Consider the following 17465-nt stretch of genomic DNA (forward strand, 5'->3'; position numbering starts at 1 on the left):
AGAGTCAGTAAGTGCCATATAAAGGCCAGGGGGAAGGAGCTGAAAGAGATTAAGAAGTTATCAATGCACAGCTAGTGACTACAGTTGTCACAACTGAGCCGTGCAGTACTCATATGGATGACTTAGACATCTTCAGTGAAAGGTCAGATCCATTAGTTTAAATTATACTCAGTAATGGCTTGCACTGCCTGACTGACTTTGTGCTGAAATGGTCTGGGAACACTCACAGGGGACAGTAACCTCCAGCACTGGAACACTGTCAAGACCCTGAGGAAGTAACCACTTAAAAGAGCTCCAGCAACATCTGTAAGTGGCTGTCTGTCTCTGTCTATGAGTGTTGGATATCTCCAAATAACGTGTGATACTCCACACTTCATGAGCTGCGGTATTGAAGCAGCTGTGTACAGGTGTGTAATTGTGACATGCACAAGTTAATCCTCCGTCATCTTGCATGTGCTCCTGTGCTTGCTCAATGGTTATCAGGAAAGACAAAACTTCCTACCGTGCCATTGTTGTATATTGTTTGAGTTTATAAATTGTATTTTCAGAACCCTGGCTATGCAGGACGACAGGAACTTCCCGAAAATCTGAAGATTCAGTTTCGCACGGTTGCCATGATGGTGCCTGACCGCAGCATTATTATGCGAGTCAAGCTGGCAAGTGCTGGTTTCCGAGACAACCAAGTCCTTAGTCAAAAATTCTATACACTCTACAAACTCTGTGAAGAGCAGTTATCTAAACAGGTGAAATAAATATTTGTCCAACTGTAAGCTGTCACTGGAAGGATGTGGAATAGAATTCTTTCATAGAATATGTAATTATTTTACACTCATAAGGCTATACATTTTTTAGGGTTTTCAGTTTCAAGTTCCAGAAACAGTATCTGAAATTATCATGTTGGTTTTTGTTTTTCACAGTAAATTGAGTAGTATAGGAAGTTTGATTTGTGATTCTTAAACAGAGTGCAGTTACTGGAGAAGTTATGAGGAATGGTGTATATTGCTGTGCTGAACATACAGAGGGCACATTTTTCAATGTCTTCACTTATGAAGGCCAGATCTATTTCAGAGGCAGTGTAAGAATTGTAAATAACTACAGAGCACCTACAAGATTCTGTCTTGCTGAGTGCTACTAGAAAGAGAATACTGCTGTTCTGTTTGGGATGGAGTGTTTAAATCGAAACAAATCTGGTTCTTTCCTTTTGAATGCCCTGTGCTGGCTGTCCACTAGAGACTCTCAATGAGAAATCATATGAGCAGTAGATAAATTGTGGTTCAAATGCCTGCTTTGGTTGGATAATGATGAACCTGTGCTAATTGAGTACTATACTATACTATACTATACTATACTATACTATACTATACTATACTATACTATACTACTATAGACTACAATACCATAATATACTACACTATAAAATACTACTATATTATACTATTATAATTTTAATTCTATATCACATATTTATTAGTGCTTGGCCTTTGTAAGACTAAGTTTTCTTATTACCTGAGTTTGTGTGATCAGTTTTGTCCAGGACATGATTCTTTCCTTCAGCGTGGAAAAGGCACATAAGCAGGCATCAGAAATTTGACCTTCTACCTCTGCAAAAGTGGTTTGCTTGTTTTGTGTTCTCACAGATTCTGGAACTGGTTCACCTTTGGACAGTGTACTTAAAAATCTAATGCACACACCCAAACAAAACCTAATTGTACAAAACTTATTTTAACTATCTTAAGACTGTACAGTGTTTTATGCACAATGATCACTGCATCTGCACAATGAGTGCAGTAATCTCTGTGCAGTTTGGTCATTTCTTCAGCAGAAATTGCCCTCTGGAGCCTTGAGGTAAGGAGATTCTCCATTTTTCATGTTAGTCAGCATACTGAAGCATATAAGTAAGCCTTGTCCGTTGGCCTGGGGTCATAGGAACCACCTGGAGGACTCTGTGAAACTCTCTGAAATTCCCACCCGGAAAACTCCTGTGCCGGTTATTCAAATGCTTTGTTGTGAAGGCAGGTAGCTCAATCATCTTATCTCAAATCAGTCCTTTACTTCATATATGCTGATGCTAGCAAGGGAGTTCCTTGATATTTCCTAAAATTAATGACCAAGTGCTCTGAGTGTGCACATAGGCACAGCCCTTACACTCTACATCACAATTCTATATCTGTGTCTTATGCTTGTATCTCTCTTATAACTTTAATTCCATACTTCTTACTAAGTAAACCATGATGTCTGTGGAGAATAGTCTTCCACGCCTATTTATAATTTCTTCAGGACCACCTAACATTTTCTACAGTATCCATCAGAGAAGCCTGCTATAGTGATCTTTCTTCTAACCATTTATATCATGTATCATATGATGGATTACTATACTTGGTAGAATGAGCCAGGAAGCACAGCTTTCTGCAAGCCCATGGTATTATGGTAGTTTGTCCTGCCTGTGCCTAGGAGCAGACCTTTGGACAGTCCTGTTCTTGTCTGAATCTGTTCTATAAAGTCATACAATCAGAAAAAAATGATTTTTTTTTTCTCTGGGACTTCTGGAGGTGAACAAGTTCTATACCTCATCTCAAAGTGAGATCTGCTAGAGCAGGTAGCTCAGCACCTTGTCTAGATAAGCTTTGAATATCTCCAAGGATAAACACTGCACAGCCTCTTTGGTCAAGCTGTTGAAGTGTCTGACCACCTTGTCTAGTCCCCACTTCGTCTGTGAGGATGTTATTGGAGACACTGTTGAAATCTTTTGGAATGTCTCTGTCCTGCTGTGGTGCCCTTCCAGCAGATATTGGGGTGTGTCAAGCCCTCAGTGAATATCAGGCCTTGCAAAGATGAGGCTAATTCCAGTTGTTGAAATAAAGATTCCTCAGCTTCTTCCTTATCAGAATGTTTGCAGCAGACAGCTGCCACAATGTTAAGTCCTCTGATTCTAGCAGAGATTCTCTCAACTGACTCATTAGCCATCCTAAGGGAAAGAGTTCCTGCTCTTTCACTTTAAAGGGCAATTTCCCATTTCTTCATCCTGTCTTGTCCTTCCTAAAGAACCTGTTTCCATGCCCCCATTTCCTAGTTGACTGTAACCTTGTACCTGCATGCAGAGCTGTAATTTTTCCCTGTTTTGTTGTCATGCTGCATGCCTTAGCAAGCAGGCACTCCAAATGAGCACCTCCTTCTACTGTGAGTGCTTCTGCCAGGATGCTATTCTCATCACCTGTCTTTATCTGTACACATACACTTCAGAAGGGTCACTTTCCACAGTGTTCAACCATTCTTGATGTCTCTCTTGTCCAGCACAGACTGGATCTTCTGCTTCTCAGTTGGGTCCACCACTTCCTCACTAGAAAATGTGTTGTTATTGTAGTAGTAATGAAATAATTTGAAACACGTAATGGAGTTCCTTGTGAAGTTTGTTGTAGGCTGGGGAGTACATCTAATGCAATATGTGATTATATAGACAGAGAGATCTACTGAGTTCATCAGATTAGATATGGGAGTCTCATGAACTGAACATATTTCTTAAGAGTACAGAAACAGTGGGACATAAATTGCTTCTGTGTAGTCAGAAAACTAAAATTATAAAATACAGACAGTATTTCTTAGAGGCATATTCAGTTAGATATTAGGAAGAAATTCTTGACTGTAAAGAGTAGTGAGACACTGGAAAGGGTTGCTCAGTGAGTTTCTGGACTCCCTGTCTCTGGAAGTCACCCAGGCCAGGTTGGGTGGGACTCTGAGTAACCTGGTCTAATGGAAGGTGTCCCTGACCATGGCAGGGGGTTGGAACTAGATGATCTTTAAGGTCACTTCCAATTCAAACCATTCTGTGAGTCTATAATTCGTATTAATCTTTCTTTGTAGTGGAACTTATTTATTCAAATTTTTAATGGTAAATTTGAAATTCCAAGTTAAGTAATGCTAGGTTTTCTAGGCAGTTGACTGGAAAGATCAGGGTCACATAAAGAACCAGTGCAGTAGGAAATGGCAGAACATTGCCTGTTTTCAGCAAATATAATATATCAACAGAAGGAAATAAAGCAAACAAGCTTACACCAGCTGAACTTACCTTGCAGAAAATCTAAAAGGAATGTGGCAGAAGAAATATATGAAGTCCTCTAGACATTTTACACACACAAATGCAGACTCTGTAGAAACTCTGGCTCACAAGTAGCCAAAGGCACCCTGTCTGACTGTCATCTCCTTCAGTAAATAGAAACAATAAATGGTAAAGTAAAAGAATAGTCCTTAGCAAATTTAGGAGGCTCAATGTGTCCACAAGCCTGTGAAAGAGTTATTCTGACAGAGCCCCAAAGGTGAATTATTTGGCTTTGTTATAGGACTTCTTCCCTAGAACCTCCTTCCACAAAGTCTTATACAGCTTAGCGAAAAACAGAAACTGAAAAGAAAAACCTGAAAGAAACAGAAAAAAAAAAGAAAGAAAAACAAAACTTGAAAGCAAATGAGGTGATGATCCCTTTTTGAGAATCATCTCTTTAAGATGCTTTCATATGGAGCTGATATCTTTTTTTTCTTTTCCATGTGGAGCAAATTTTTCTTCTAGTGCAGAGACTTTTTTTTTTCAGATTTTTAATTCTTCCTTTCAAGAGCATCAGCTATGCCACTGCAGTCCATTTTGCTCAGGCACAGTCTTTAAAGATTGCTGCTAAAAGATGTAGCAAAGAAATAACTCTTAATTTGCATTTGGCAGTAAATTCTGTGCCATACCTAAAAGGCAAAGCAGTTGTAACACTAGAAAACAGATTAACGTAAATAAAGGATAGTCACCTTGAACCGCCCATCATGTAGGTCAACTGGAATGCACCAGAAATTCTTTAAAGTCTTTAAACGTAATTTAAGCTTATTTTCAATTTTCTGGTAGGTATGAAAGTATTTCTACAAATTTAACAAAGTCATCACTTCTATAGAATCACAGACTTGTGTAAGTTGGAAGGGACCTCCGGAAGTCACCTTGTCCGACTTCTTGCTCAGCACATTAGAGCAGGTTGCTAAGGCACTTTTTGAGTTTTGCATTTCTCCAGCGATGGAGATATTTATTCTCTCTGGGTACCATTTCTGTGTTTAGCCACTCTTATTGTGGAGAATCTTTTCGTTATGCAAACCGTTGCAATTTCTCCTGTTAAAGACTTTGAGATTGCCTCTCTTCCTCTCACAAAGTCATCATTTGCTGAACTCGTTCCAGTATGTCCATGATGGTTATCTAGCATGGAGAAAAAGAAATATATCAGTCCTTGTCATGATTCTGGGAATTTCACTAGCACATGCCATTTAATAAATGATGATGCAGTCAGGTGACATCTGAGTTCATCAATGTCACATGAAGTTGTTAATCTTTTTGTGTTAATGTTTCCATCTGCAAATGAGATTTCCTGGCAATACATGGCTATGTATTCATACATAATTTTTTCAACTTCTAACAACTTGGCACCTGATTGAATAATAGAAAATGAGGCAGGGCAGAGCCTTGAGGAATCATGCACCTACATTTCTGGAAGAAAAAAATTTCTTAATTAAATAATTTGTTATTAATGTTTGTCATTGTTCTTGACATTTGCTATTGATGGATAGGTTGCAGTTTCCCAGGCAACCTAATCCAAAGTTTCATTTTTCTTGTGGTCACAATATTTTCTTCTAAAAGTTAATTTGAATCTCCCTTGCTGTAGTTAAGTGCATTGCTTCTTTTCCTTTCTATTCCTCCTGTCTTCCTATTTACAGGTATCTTTTGCATGTTGAAGACTTTTATCATCACTCATCGTACATATTCACTCTTCATACTTTTACAGTAGATTTTGTATTACTTTTTCCTGGTACAGTATGTTTTCTAGTCAACTCAAGGCCTTTTTTTTATTTTTCAAATTTCTCTTCTGTAGGGTTCGTCTTTAAATGTGGAGTCCAACTTTTGGTCACAGTATAGAAATGTCAACTACAATGGAAATATATTTTCAATTGTCCTAAAAAAAAAAGGACATTTGTGTTTTTATTGTCCTAAATTTTATCCTAAAATTGCAGATAAGTAATTGGGGAGCTTGTGACAATCCAATGACAGACATTTTTCTGCAAAGCTTTGTTCATCTGATTTGCTTCTCAGCTCTATGAAAAAGAGTTGTTACTCTTTATTTGTGCAGTTGGTTATTGCCATCTTTATTGCTTTGCACTTGCCTTTATTTAATTGCTTTACAAATAGATAATGTATTGAATTTCTCTTGGTAACTATTAACTGTAGTTGTGATCTAGTTCACCAGTTTGGTATCATCTGCAAACCTAATAAAAAAGTTACTTCTTGCTGAAAATTCTGGGATTTATACCGTATATTGTTCCAATTTGTCAGCCTGGGAAATACGGGTGAGCTCTGTCTCACCAGAAGGTACACTTTCTGATATGGACATACAAAACTAGAAAATATCTTTGGGATTTGATAACAATGAAACTGGAAATCTATTTGAAAAGATGACGAGCTGTGAATTTAATCATATTGAGAAGTTCCATAACACTTATTTAGGGATCTAATTTTCAGTCCTCTCTTGATTTTTGTTTTGATTTATTTGATCTATATAGTTCTAATTTTGTTTATGCTTTATTTCAAGGTTCACTATGACTTTGGGCTTAGAAATATCCTGTCTGTTTTAAGAACACTTGGAGCAGTGAAAAGATCTAATCCCCAAGAGCCAGAGAAAACTGTTGTGATGAGAGTTCTGCGGGACATGAACCTCTCCAAACTGGTACTGCATTACTGGTGACTTGCCCCAACAGAGAATTTTGTCTGCATTTTTAAGGATCTTTATTATGCACTTTGGAAAGCTGTTTTTTGTCACCAGTTGGATTCATTATTTTGCAGTTTTTAACATGATTTATAAGTGAGTTGAAAATCAGAATACAGTTACTGTGTGAGCACAATTTATCTTTTAAAGAGAGGAAAACACATCATAAGCTTTCGCTGAAAAAAATCTCTGGAAATACCATGAGATCCTGGGGATCTACCAGGTCCTCTAATTGGCTTTTGTTTTAATTCTTTTTACTCTAAGGAGAAAAAGGAAGAATACATTGTATTAACTATTAATAATGTCACCAAAGATCCTTCTTAATCCAGAATTTCAATTTATACATTTCTTGGGAGTCTGTTGCCTTTTCAGAGCATCATAAGAATTGCATTGCGTGAGGTAATTGGAAGCAGCTAACACCAGCTTGTGTAGTGTAATGTCTTTTGATAATAGTATTTAAAATATTCATCTTTCCTTTTATTGCTGTAATTAAAAGGTTATAGCATGTCTAGACTCTGCATATTTACCTTGGGAACCAGTTTTGTGATGGAACCAATTGCTTCTGATGTTAATCTATAAAGCACGTTGGTACCTGTGTTCAAACCTATAGCAACCCTTCAGTGATTTACAGAAAGAAAAAATCATAAAAATTCCAAGGCAAAATATGGTTGGAATAAATCTTGCTGACTTATGTAACAAATGAAGAAATATGTGTATGTATACATTGAAGAAAACTGTATTAAGTTGTTTAAATTTTTATCAGCCTAAATTATTTAATTTAGAAATTACTACTTGTGATTTCATTGTATGAAACTCACTTCATAAAACTGATGGATAATTATAATATTTACTTTGGAAGAGATAAGATTTTCACAGCCATCCTTTAAATGGCTTATCTTGAAGATTGTTTACAACTGTAATAATAATTTTGATAAATAAATAATGTGTTTCCCCCTACTTTATCCTTGACAGGTGGATGAAGATGAACCTTTATTTATGAGTCTCATTAATGACCTATTCCCTGGAATTACCCTGGATAAATCTGGTTATCCTGAACTACAGTCAGCCATCCAAAAGCAAACAGAGGAAGCAGGGCTTATTAATCATCCACCATGGATACTTAAAGTTATTCAGCTGTACGAAACTCAGCGAGTCCGACATGGTTAGCATGCTAGATGAGGCTTTGAGACTGCATTGTATTTGAGACTACATTATATCATCTGCCACTAGAATGCAGATTAATTTTGTGAAAAATGTTTTTAAAAAATGAACAGATGTCATTATTAATGCCCATGTGGGTATTTTGCTTAGGAAGCTATTATGACCTTTTTTTGGTGTGCAGTCCTTTGTTGTATTGCATTTTTATGGGGAATATGAGCGCGGCCTTTGGTGATGGAAATTTCTATAGAACAAGTTAAAATATATTCATTCAAATCCAGAAACAGCAATTTTGTTCAGTAATCTGAAAAAAATTGTTGCCCTCAGACAAAGTTCAGTCATGAAGCTCAAGTTTAATGTTACTGTGAGATTCTGATGTTGAGAAGATTACAAAAAATAATTTCTCAAACCTTTATTTTGATAGATTCTACCATGCATGTGATATGATTCCAAGTGTTTTCTTTGTGATTGATTCTTGCCATTTATACTGGGGAGAAATAAGCTTTCCTCCTGCTGGATGAGGGGAGTTAGACAAGATGGTCTCCAGAGGTCCCTTCCAACTTCAACCATTCTTTGATACTATGAAAATGCATTTTTATAGTGCAGAAAAAGCCATTGAGTAAAGTTTATCGTGTCCTGGGAAGGGTATAAAAAACAGTAGTGAATCCAGGTTTACTATTCATTGCTCAGTGGAAAAAAATTGCTCCTATTTTGAAATATCCCCTATCCCCTAACCTCTAACTAATGATTTTTTTAATAATAAGGGTAAAATATAAAGGAAATTTAACGAAAGCAGCAAAGATTTATAAAAAGATCATCTTTCATATTCTCCCTTTTCTTATCATAATAAAAGAATAGCCAGCTTAAACTGATGAAATAACTGAAAGGAAATACTCATTCACATACCGCAGTCTGAGTCCCTAATGCCTCAAATTTTTGATTTGGATTATTGGTTAGACTGAAGAACTGGTTAGTGCTGTGCAGATTTACTAATTTGCATCCAGATTTCTGGGTGCAGTGTTCTATAACAGCTATTTCTGTATAGGTACCATGGAAGTTTTAATGTTTTCAGTTATGATTAAATGTATCTCTTTTTAAAAGAAGCTGTTTGAGCTGTGAGACACTACAGCTCCTCTATTCCTCAAAAATCTTCAGGATCCACCATGACATTCTGCTTAGATGCCTCTTCTCTCCATGCACCCCTACTATTCCCAGGAGATCATGCAGCTCCAATTGTCTGGACAGTTGGATGCTCAGGCCAAAATTTTTTGACTTTCTGTGACAAAAGTTACTGCACTAAGGGAAAAAGATTATATTTTCCTGACTTCCACTTGTCCTACTCATGAACTTGGAGAGGTCAGCATGGGATTTCAAATAATGAGGAGAAATATGGCTGTATGTCCACGTGAGGTTCTTTTATAAACAAACACACATACATGCACAAAGATTCGGTGCATGGATCCTGAAATCTGCTTGGCATTACAATTTTGGTTGCAATATCATGGAAACCAGCAGAAAAGCCATTTGGTTAACACTGAAGAGTTTGTATTAGATTTCCCCATATGTAACATATGGCATGAGTAAGTGATTTTCTGAGTCCTCAGATTGTTTCAGGGAACATCCAGCTCCCTTTAGTTTTAGAGGAAGTGTGGCATGATCTGGATGGCACTGGCTTAGGTTTATTATTTGGGTTTGTAGTTGTTCCATACCTTTGTTGAAGACGTTTTCAAAGGCAACTAAGGATTTTGTTGTCCAGTTGCCTTTCGGGCTAATAGGACTTAGATAAGTCCCTTAAATGACTTTGGAAGTCCCAATTTGAATGTCCCATCTGGTTTTGGACAGATTCTGGGCCTATTTAGTAGGTAATTCAGAAAACATAACTAAAGAAGTAGGCTTAATTTATTATTGAAGACATGATTTATTTTTCTTAGGTAACATGTGTACACTGATAAATTAAGTGTGGTTGCTCTTAACTGTTTTTAAGAAAGAAAGATTATTAAAGTGTCAGCATGGATAGGTGCAGATACATATTTTTGTTACTTTTGCATCAGAAAGATGCACTCAATTTTGTATATCACTGGAAGATGCTCATTCTAGTTAGATACGTTTAGAAATTTCTGGATTTGTTTGCCACCATTCATGTCAATGTCATTGCATGAGAACATCAAAAGGCAGTTGTATGGTCCCATTAGAAAAAAGAAAATAATTGCCTGAGGGAGGATACAGACCCACATAGACTTGCCTATCATAACTGAGAGACATTTATAGAGGCCTTTAAATAATAGTTTCAAATTCTGTTTCCATCAACATTAAGTGGGGTGAGAAACATCCTTTTGTATTGGCTTTTGATAAAAATAAAACAAGGATCGTTGATGCAATGAGCCATTAAATGGTAGCACGACATTGACATTTCATTTTAAACCATGTTTATATTGTTTTAAGGTATGATGACTCTGGGTCCAACTGGTGCAGGAAAGACAAAGTGCATTAATATTTTGATGAAAGCAATGACAGATTGTGGTGCTCCTCATAAAGAGATGAGAATGAACCCAAAGGCAATCACAGCTTCCCAGATGTTCGGTACCCTTGATGTTGCTACAAATGACTGGACAGATGGTATTTTCTCTACATTATGGAGAAAAACTTTAAAGGCAAAGAAGGTAATGGATATTGTATCATGACAGACATTTAATACTGTTTCCATAAGGTGTCATTACCTGTCATTTATCTCAAAGGTCTTCCATTATAAATTCAAATGGAAATATGCAGTGTTAATTTTGCTGTATATCTGATGAATTCAATGTGCACAGGAGTCAGAATTATACATATATATGTATTCCAGATAGCAATAGGCTTCCCAAGCATTTGAGATACCAATACTTTTCCTAGAAAAGATTTTAAGTGGTTTGCTTCCTTCTGTAAGCAGTGCAAACACAAGACCAATGTGTGTTCGTGTTTTGATGTGAGGACAGAAAAGTCAATTTTCTTGTGTCTGGTTTTAAGTCATTGCCACTTTATTTTACTAGTTATATCAGAATGTAAGACTTTGGTAAGAAACAGATGTAGGCATTTCCCAATTCTCCTATCAAACCTGCAGATCATGTTTCACAGAATCATAATTACACTCACATCTACTGAACAGCCACGCAGTTCTGGCTTGGAAAATAGGACACCTTACATGAAATACTTAGGTAACATCCCACAGGGAATGACTTTGTGCCTGTGTATAAGACTACAGGTAATGGGAAATGTTTTCATCCATCTTGGCTGATATACTTTTGTAGAAGAAAGATACAACTTTCTGCTCAGTACTGCACAAATAAATTTTTATTGCTGTTTCTTAATATCCTTTTAGTGTGACACACTAAGATAACAAAAGAAGAATTAAAATCACGGAGAAAATTACAAAAATTGCATTTTTTTATTGTTTTTTTTGCTGAACACCAATTTATGACATTACTTATATCTAAGAGTTCATTTTCTGATATTACATAAATGTGTATTTTTGGTCAATGTAGGTAAAGTTGAATGTGTGTGTCTCTCCTTTTTCTTTTAGAGTGAGCATATCTGGATAGTTTTGGATGGACCTGTTGATGCAATTTGGATTGAAAATCTGAACTCTGTTCTGGATGATAATAAGACCCTTACTTTGGCCAATGGAGATCGCATTCCGATGTCCCCCAATTGCAAAATTATTTTTGAGCCTCACAACATTGACAATGCTTCCCCTGCAACAGTCTCTCGTAATGGGATGGTCTTCATGAGTTCTTCTGTGTTAGACTGGAAGCCTGTTTTAAGGGCTTGGCTGCAGACACTGCCAGTTACATACTCCAATGTCCTGTGGAATTGCTTTAATGCTGTATTTCAGGTACTTAATTAACTACTTCAGAAAAAACCATGTATTTTTTATTATTTTTTTAAATGAAGCATTGCTTCTTCCTAAGTGCTCTTTCAATTATTTACATTTTGTTTATGTAATAAACTAAACATGAAGGATTAAAAAAGGAGTGAAGATTTTCACTATCATTAATAAATGACTGAAGCTATGACAGATGAATAATCTGAATGTTTCGTTTTGTCTGCATATGATAGTTGGCAATGAATTGTTAAATTTTTGCTTATTTTATATTGCATGTTGGCAAAAGAGATACTCTCTTTACTTGTAATTTTAATACTGCAATTTTAATTCTTGTTAGGATACACAAAGGAGGTGGGTAAACTTCTTATTTTGTTTTAAATACAAAGAAATAAATTTAGAAGGAAATTGATATAGATTTACTCTGGTGCACCAGGAATGCATTTGATCCATTACTTAATTTTAGAAAGAGATTTTATAATTCAAATTAATCCAGGGTAGTTCTGTGCTCTCTGCTGCTCTGAAACTCTGACTATAATTCTGAAGTTCTAACTATAGATGTCTCTTCTGATTTTATTCTCCATGTTTCTGTTCCAATGGAAATTTTTGAAACTGCATCTCTTTGGTACATTTTCTGACTAAACTGTGTTCAAACAGTAGATCCACAGGATGAATCCTGAATGTTTTTCCTCCTCTGCTTGGCCTTACCTTACTGAACCGTTAGAAAGGTTCCAGCATTATGAATAGTTGTACTTGATAGTGGGTAGAAAAGCATAATCTCAATAGTGTACTTCTTCAATCACACTGGAATATTTATGTCTGCTTTTGAATGTTTTTAAAGAAATATTTATGTCTTTGCAACCTTTCAGTGTTGTTATCTTCTGATTTCCTCGATATCTGTGAAAAAAACGCGATTTCCATACCTTGGTTTTCTATCAACTTGCTCCTGCTTATTTACTCATGTAATTGGTGTTGGATTTCACAGGGGTTTCTCCTGTAATATTTTTCTTTGCTCTTGCATTTTAAAAATGCAGGTTTTAATGAACTTTGAGTGACATTTCAGAAAGCTTTATATAGATCATGATAAAAGCAGTGATTGATAGTGGAATATTTAGAATGCCCTGAATGTTAATAAATGTCGTCTAACGTTCTACTTTTCATTTCAGTGCACATTTACTTTAAAACTAATGTTTAACAAGCTATTCATTTTGTTCTACCTCCAAAACATAATGATATGACATAATATTTACTGCAGCAGCAAGAGAAACAATTCTGATAATGAGTTTTAAAATATGCTTCCAAAGTAATGTATATGTAGGTCAATCTGCTGTTTCTTTGCCACAATTCTATTTATATTTTATGCTACAACTTACTCTGAAAACATACCAACAACACTTAAAATGCCCAAGCCTGAAGCAATAGTAATAAAGTCCAGAAAAATATGTATTTTATTAGATTAAGAAATGAAAATGCAGTGAAATATGAAGTTAGTTCAGTGCTGAAGGCGGCGTTTAGAACTATCAAAATGTAAATGAAAGCTGTCATGCTGGCAGTTTTCTTTCACTTTTAATGTGCTGTCTTTGCTTCTCAGATAATAGAGTCAATAAAAGTGATTTTACAGATGAGAGTAACACTACTTTTGTGTTCACATGGCTATTTTTATAGTTATTATTCTCTGCCACATTAAAAAAAAGGATAAAATTCAAAAAGAAAATTTTGAAATGATTCATCAACATTGGTAGTCAAACCCTAGATGTAGACCTTGGTGAATTTAATGCTAATATTAAGAAAAACGCAGATATAAATATCTTAAAAAGATCTGATTTTTCAAAGGCAATGAAGGTTAGTGTATAGATGGAAATATAGTAAGCAAGGAGACTCAGTCTTAAGTAGACATATAGAGATTTTCTGAATTTAATCTAAACTCAACAAAAGTAGTTGTAAGACAAAAGTTATAATAATTCCATTTTGCTTACAAAAGACTCTCATTATTTATGCTAATCTTAATAGTATTTGTCTCTGAAAGTCTTCATGTTGGATAAAGTAATTGTTAATTAAGGTGCAGCAGGTAGCAGTAATGGAGGAGGAAAGAGCAGAGAATAGCAGTTTTGAATCAGTGGAAATAATGTATTTATTCTTTTCATGTGTACTATAAATGGCACTGTAAGTCACCATTTTTATGCATTAAAAAAAAATAAAAATCAAAATATGCAAGAGAAATAGTCCAAAACCAAAATGATCTTAGAGTCCTTTCTATTTTTTTAGAACAGTGTTTGAGGGGTTGGCCTTTCCCCCTCCCTTTCCCAAGACTTTCTTCTCAGCAACATTTCCTGCTTCGCAGTAATTTCAAATAAACTCCCATCCTTATAAAAAGTCCCTCTTAAATTTAGAATTTCTCCACTGCCAATTCTTGGTCTGTGAATGATGCTGCTACCTGTAAGCAACAAAATTGCTTAGCTGATGGAAGTAATTATCTGAGACAGTTTCAAAGAACTGAAATAATTAAAATAGTTACCTGAGTGGTGTCATTGAGATTGTCTGCAAAGCGTGAAGCTCAAATCAGTGATGGATGTTATGTGAGTAACATAAGTTTCATCATATCCATATTTTGTTTAAATGAAAAAAAATGTAGTAGCAACATAATTTTCAGATGTGACTAATTTTCTTCCTCCACATTAAATCTCACACTAATCCAATTTATGTAAAGGCTGTTATGCTACTGTGCCTGGAGCATAGAGCTGAATATATAATCCAAGGAGTTTCTTACCTTTAATATTTAAATGCTGATGTTAAAATTAATATTACAAGTATTAATAACTTTCTATTACTGAGTTGTTCTTTAGCTTGTCTAAACCCTTTGAATATGTCACCAACTTCCTGTCCTGAAGAGTGTTCTGTAGTCCAGTGAATTCTACAGTGATTGTACTCTGTACAAAAGGATCTTTGTTTCATACAAACTTTTAGTATCTGACTTAATTTTTCATTTTTCAGCATCTTGTAAGGGAATGCAAATTACTGATCCAAATTCATAGAAATCTATGTGTATTTGTCATGACCCAACTCATTTTTCCAGTCCCCTGTCCAAACAATTCATGCAAATTTCTGTGTTAATCCTGCATCCTTTTTTCAGCCATGTATTGTTTTAGAAATCTAGTAGTAATAAAATACTAGCATATATGAAACTGATTTTTCCCCCATAAACAAAGAAAAAGAAAACATTAAAAAACCCTTCATAAACTACGGACACCTCATTGGAATCAGAAGTACCATAAAACTAGTTCTGTTGAAAATTTGGCTCTTGATAGTACAGAATACTTTGACGCATTAAATATCTTTATTCTGTGTGTTTCAAATCAATTATTAAACAATTTTCAGTGCCCTATGAGACATCTATTCTATTTTACAGATGAAGAAGCTGAATCTCAGTGAGATTTAGCTCCAAATTCTAAAAGTCTTAGATTTGAATTTCCCACCGTTCTTGTGGGCACTCCCCTGTGGCACCCAAAACACCCTCAGTTCCTCAGCTGAGCACCCTAGGTACCACTGGGGATGAACCAGACATTTTTGAAGGAAAGCCACAAAAAGGCAGCACACAGAGATGGAAGCACTTTTGCTAGTCAGTAAGAAATAACAAAAGAAGCTGCCTGATAGAGTGGGTGGCATCCATGCCCATGGTGAGTTGAAGAAAGTAGATGGCCTCTAAGGTCCCCTGCAAACTTACCTATTCCATGATTCTGTGTATGCTCACACTCAGATTGTCTTCTTAGGCCACTGATCCATAAGCCCTACTCTAGATTAAGGTGACTAAGTGTGTTTTTGATCCCAATATATATTTTTGTTGTGTGTGTTTTACCTGGTATTCTAGTGGGATGGACCTCAGGAGGACAGGTAAAAATACTGATTCATTCTCTGTGACAATGAATATCAGCATAGGGCACTTAGAGAACTTCAGTGGCAAAAATTAAACCAAAAAGTGAAACACAGCTGGTGAGCATGTGGGTAAACAGCTCAGAGATTTTATAAAAGTATCTAAGTAAATATTTTATGTCTTTGGGCAATTGAATGTTTTTGTTGTCGTAGCTTACTCCCTGATGGGACATGACATCTATAAATGGAATTCCTCCAAAATTACTATCTCCCATTGTATCCCTGTTATACTTTCACTTCCCAGAATGAGCGGCCAGTGTTGATTTCCAAGGATTAAGAGGGCAAATAAAACCCATAGGGAGAGTATTATATTACAGATTGTTGAATGAAAAGGGAGGTAGGTTATAATTTACATCAGTCTGTACTATTGGATGGCAATTGATATTTTAAAATTTTGCACTTCAAATCTCAGAGAGGACTTTACATAAATTTGAGACTTTGCTCAAGATGTTCCAAAACACTTGGCAAAGGCAGACATGGTAGCCATCACTATGAAGAAACCTGAGGAAAGTCCAACTTCTATTAAAATAAATTCAAAAATTCTTTTTGGATCTTGCCAGGATTCTACTGGAAAATGAGAGTATTGGTTTCAAGAGGGACTGCTACAGTATGGTGCAGTCAGAACAGATCAGGCAGATAGAAATCTATAGTGGTAAGCTTGTGCATTATATATGTATGTATCATCAGAGCTTTTATCTTCCTAGTACAAAAATATCAGTGTAGATTAAAATCTCCAGTGGAGAGCACAAATGGCAGGCAGATCCCTGAAGTAACTGAAAAGCATTCTTCAAATTGCTCTTCAGGAAATTACTCTGTGGAGCTCATACAAGTAGCTCTGCTGACTCTGGTACATCAAAGTTATTTTTCTAATATGCTATTGTTAGAAAAAAATCATGGTGAATGTCAGAATATTTATAAGCCCAGAAATGGGGAAAATTGTTGTTTGGAAATAAAGTTTAGAATGTATTTGAAAATAAGGAATTGATCTTGTCTAAGAATAAATCATACCATTGGAACTGGTAAAGAGAATCTTTAGATAATGTTTTTTTTTCCTCCCAGGATGTGATGGATTTTGTTTTCTCTGCTGTGACACCAAAAATGTCAATTTTAGAATGTATGTACATCAAGCAAGCTATTGACCTCCTACAGGTAGATATGGCATCCATTTTTCTCTCTCTGATTCTGTGATTTGTTCTAGAGGGCAGTGGTTCTGTATTGCATCCACTTTGCAGGGTTTGCTGTCTGGACGAGACGAGAAGCGGCTCAGTGAGGAACATATTGCTCGCTTGTTTGTTTTCGCTCTGATGTGGTCAGCTGGGGCCCTTCTGGAGCCAGATGACAAGCTGAAAATGGAGCTCTTCCTATGGAAGCACCCTGCAGTGAAAGAGCTTCCAGCTGTGCATGGAGAGGAAACCATGTTTGAATTTGGTATAAATTCCTGTGGCCAGTGGGAGCACTGGTCAAAGAAGGTTCGTATGCTGCAACACGCTAAGCTTTCTTAATGGGTACACAAGATGTATTTGGTGAGAGACATTTTATTTTCAACCCTACATAATTTGGTTAGGAAGATTGACCCTCCCAAATTCTCAAGAGCTTCCTTTTTTTTGAATGATATTTTTCCTTTCCCCATAAATATCTTTGGCAAAGAATAGAAACGTGCACTTGAAATAGCTTTGGAAGTGAAACAGAAGTGATCTTAACTCTGTATACTGTCTATCACCCTACTCCTTAAGAAATTCCAGCAAGGAAAA

The 17465-nt window shown here is 36.0% G+C and overlaps 1 protein-coding gene across 1 annotated transcript in view; it reads left to right on the forward strand.

Annotated features, from left to right (window-relative positions):
• The window catches only part of LOC130248987 (dynein axonemal heavy chain 5-like), a 140209-nt gene that overhangs the window by 49104 nt on the left and 73640 nt on the right, over window positions 1-17465 (forward strand). Inside the window, exons 39-45 of the mRNA XM_056483249.1 lie at window positions 549-743; window positions 6600-6734; window positions 7746-7935; window positions 10374-10591; window positions 11488-11799; window positions 16774-16863; window positions 16947-17183. Of these exons, the coding sequence (XP_056339224.1) occupies window positions 549-743; window positions 6600-6734; window positions 7746-7935; window positions 10374-10591; window positions 11488-11799; window positions 16774-16863; window positions 16947-17183 (1377 nt within the window). The remainder of the gene's footprint in view (window positions 1-548; window positions 744-6599; window positions 6735-7745; window positions 7936-10373; window positions 10592-11487; window positions 11800-16773; window positions 16864-16946; window positions 17184-17465) is intronic.

Source organism: Oenanthe melanoleuca, chromosome 2, assembly GCF_029582105.1.
Source record: "Oenanthe melanoleuca isolate GR-GAL-2019-014 chromosome 2, OMel1.0, whole genome shotgun sequence".
Lineage (NCBI taxonomy): Eukaryota > Metazoa > Chordata > Aves > Passeriformes > Muscicapidae > Oenanthe > Oenanthe melanoleuca.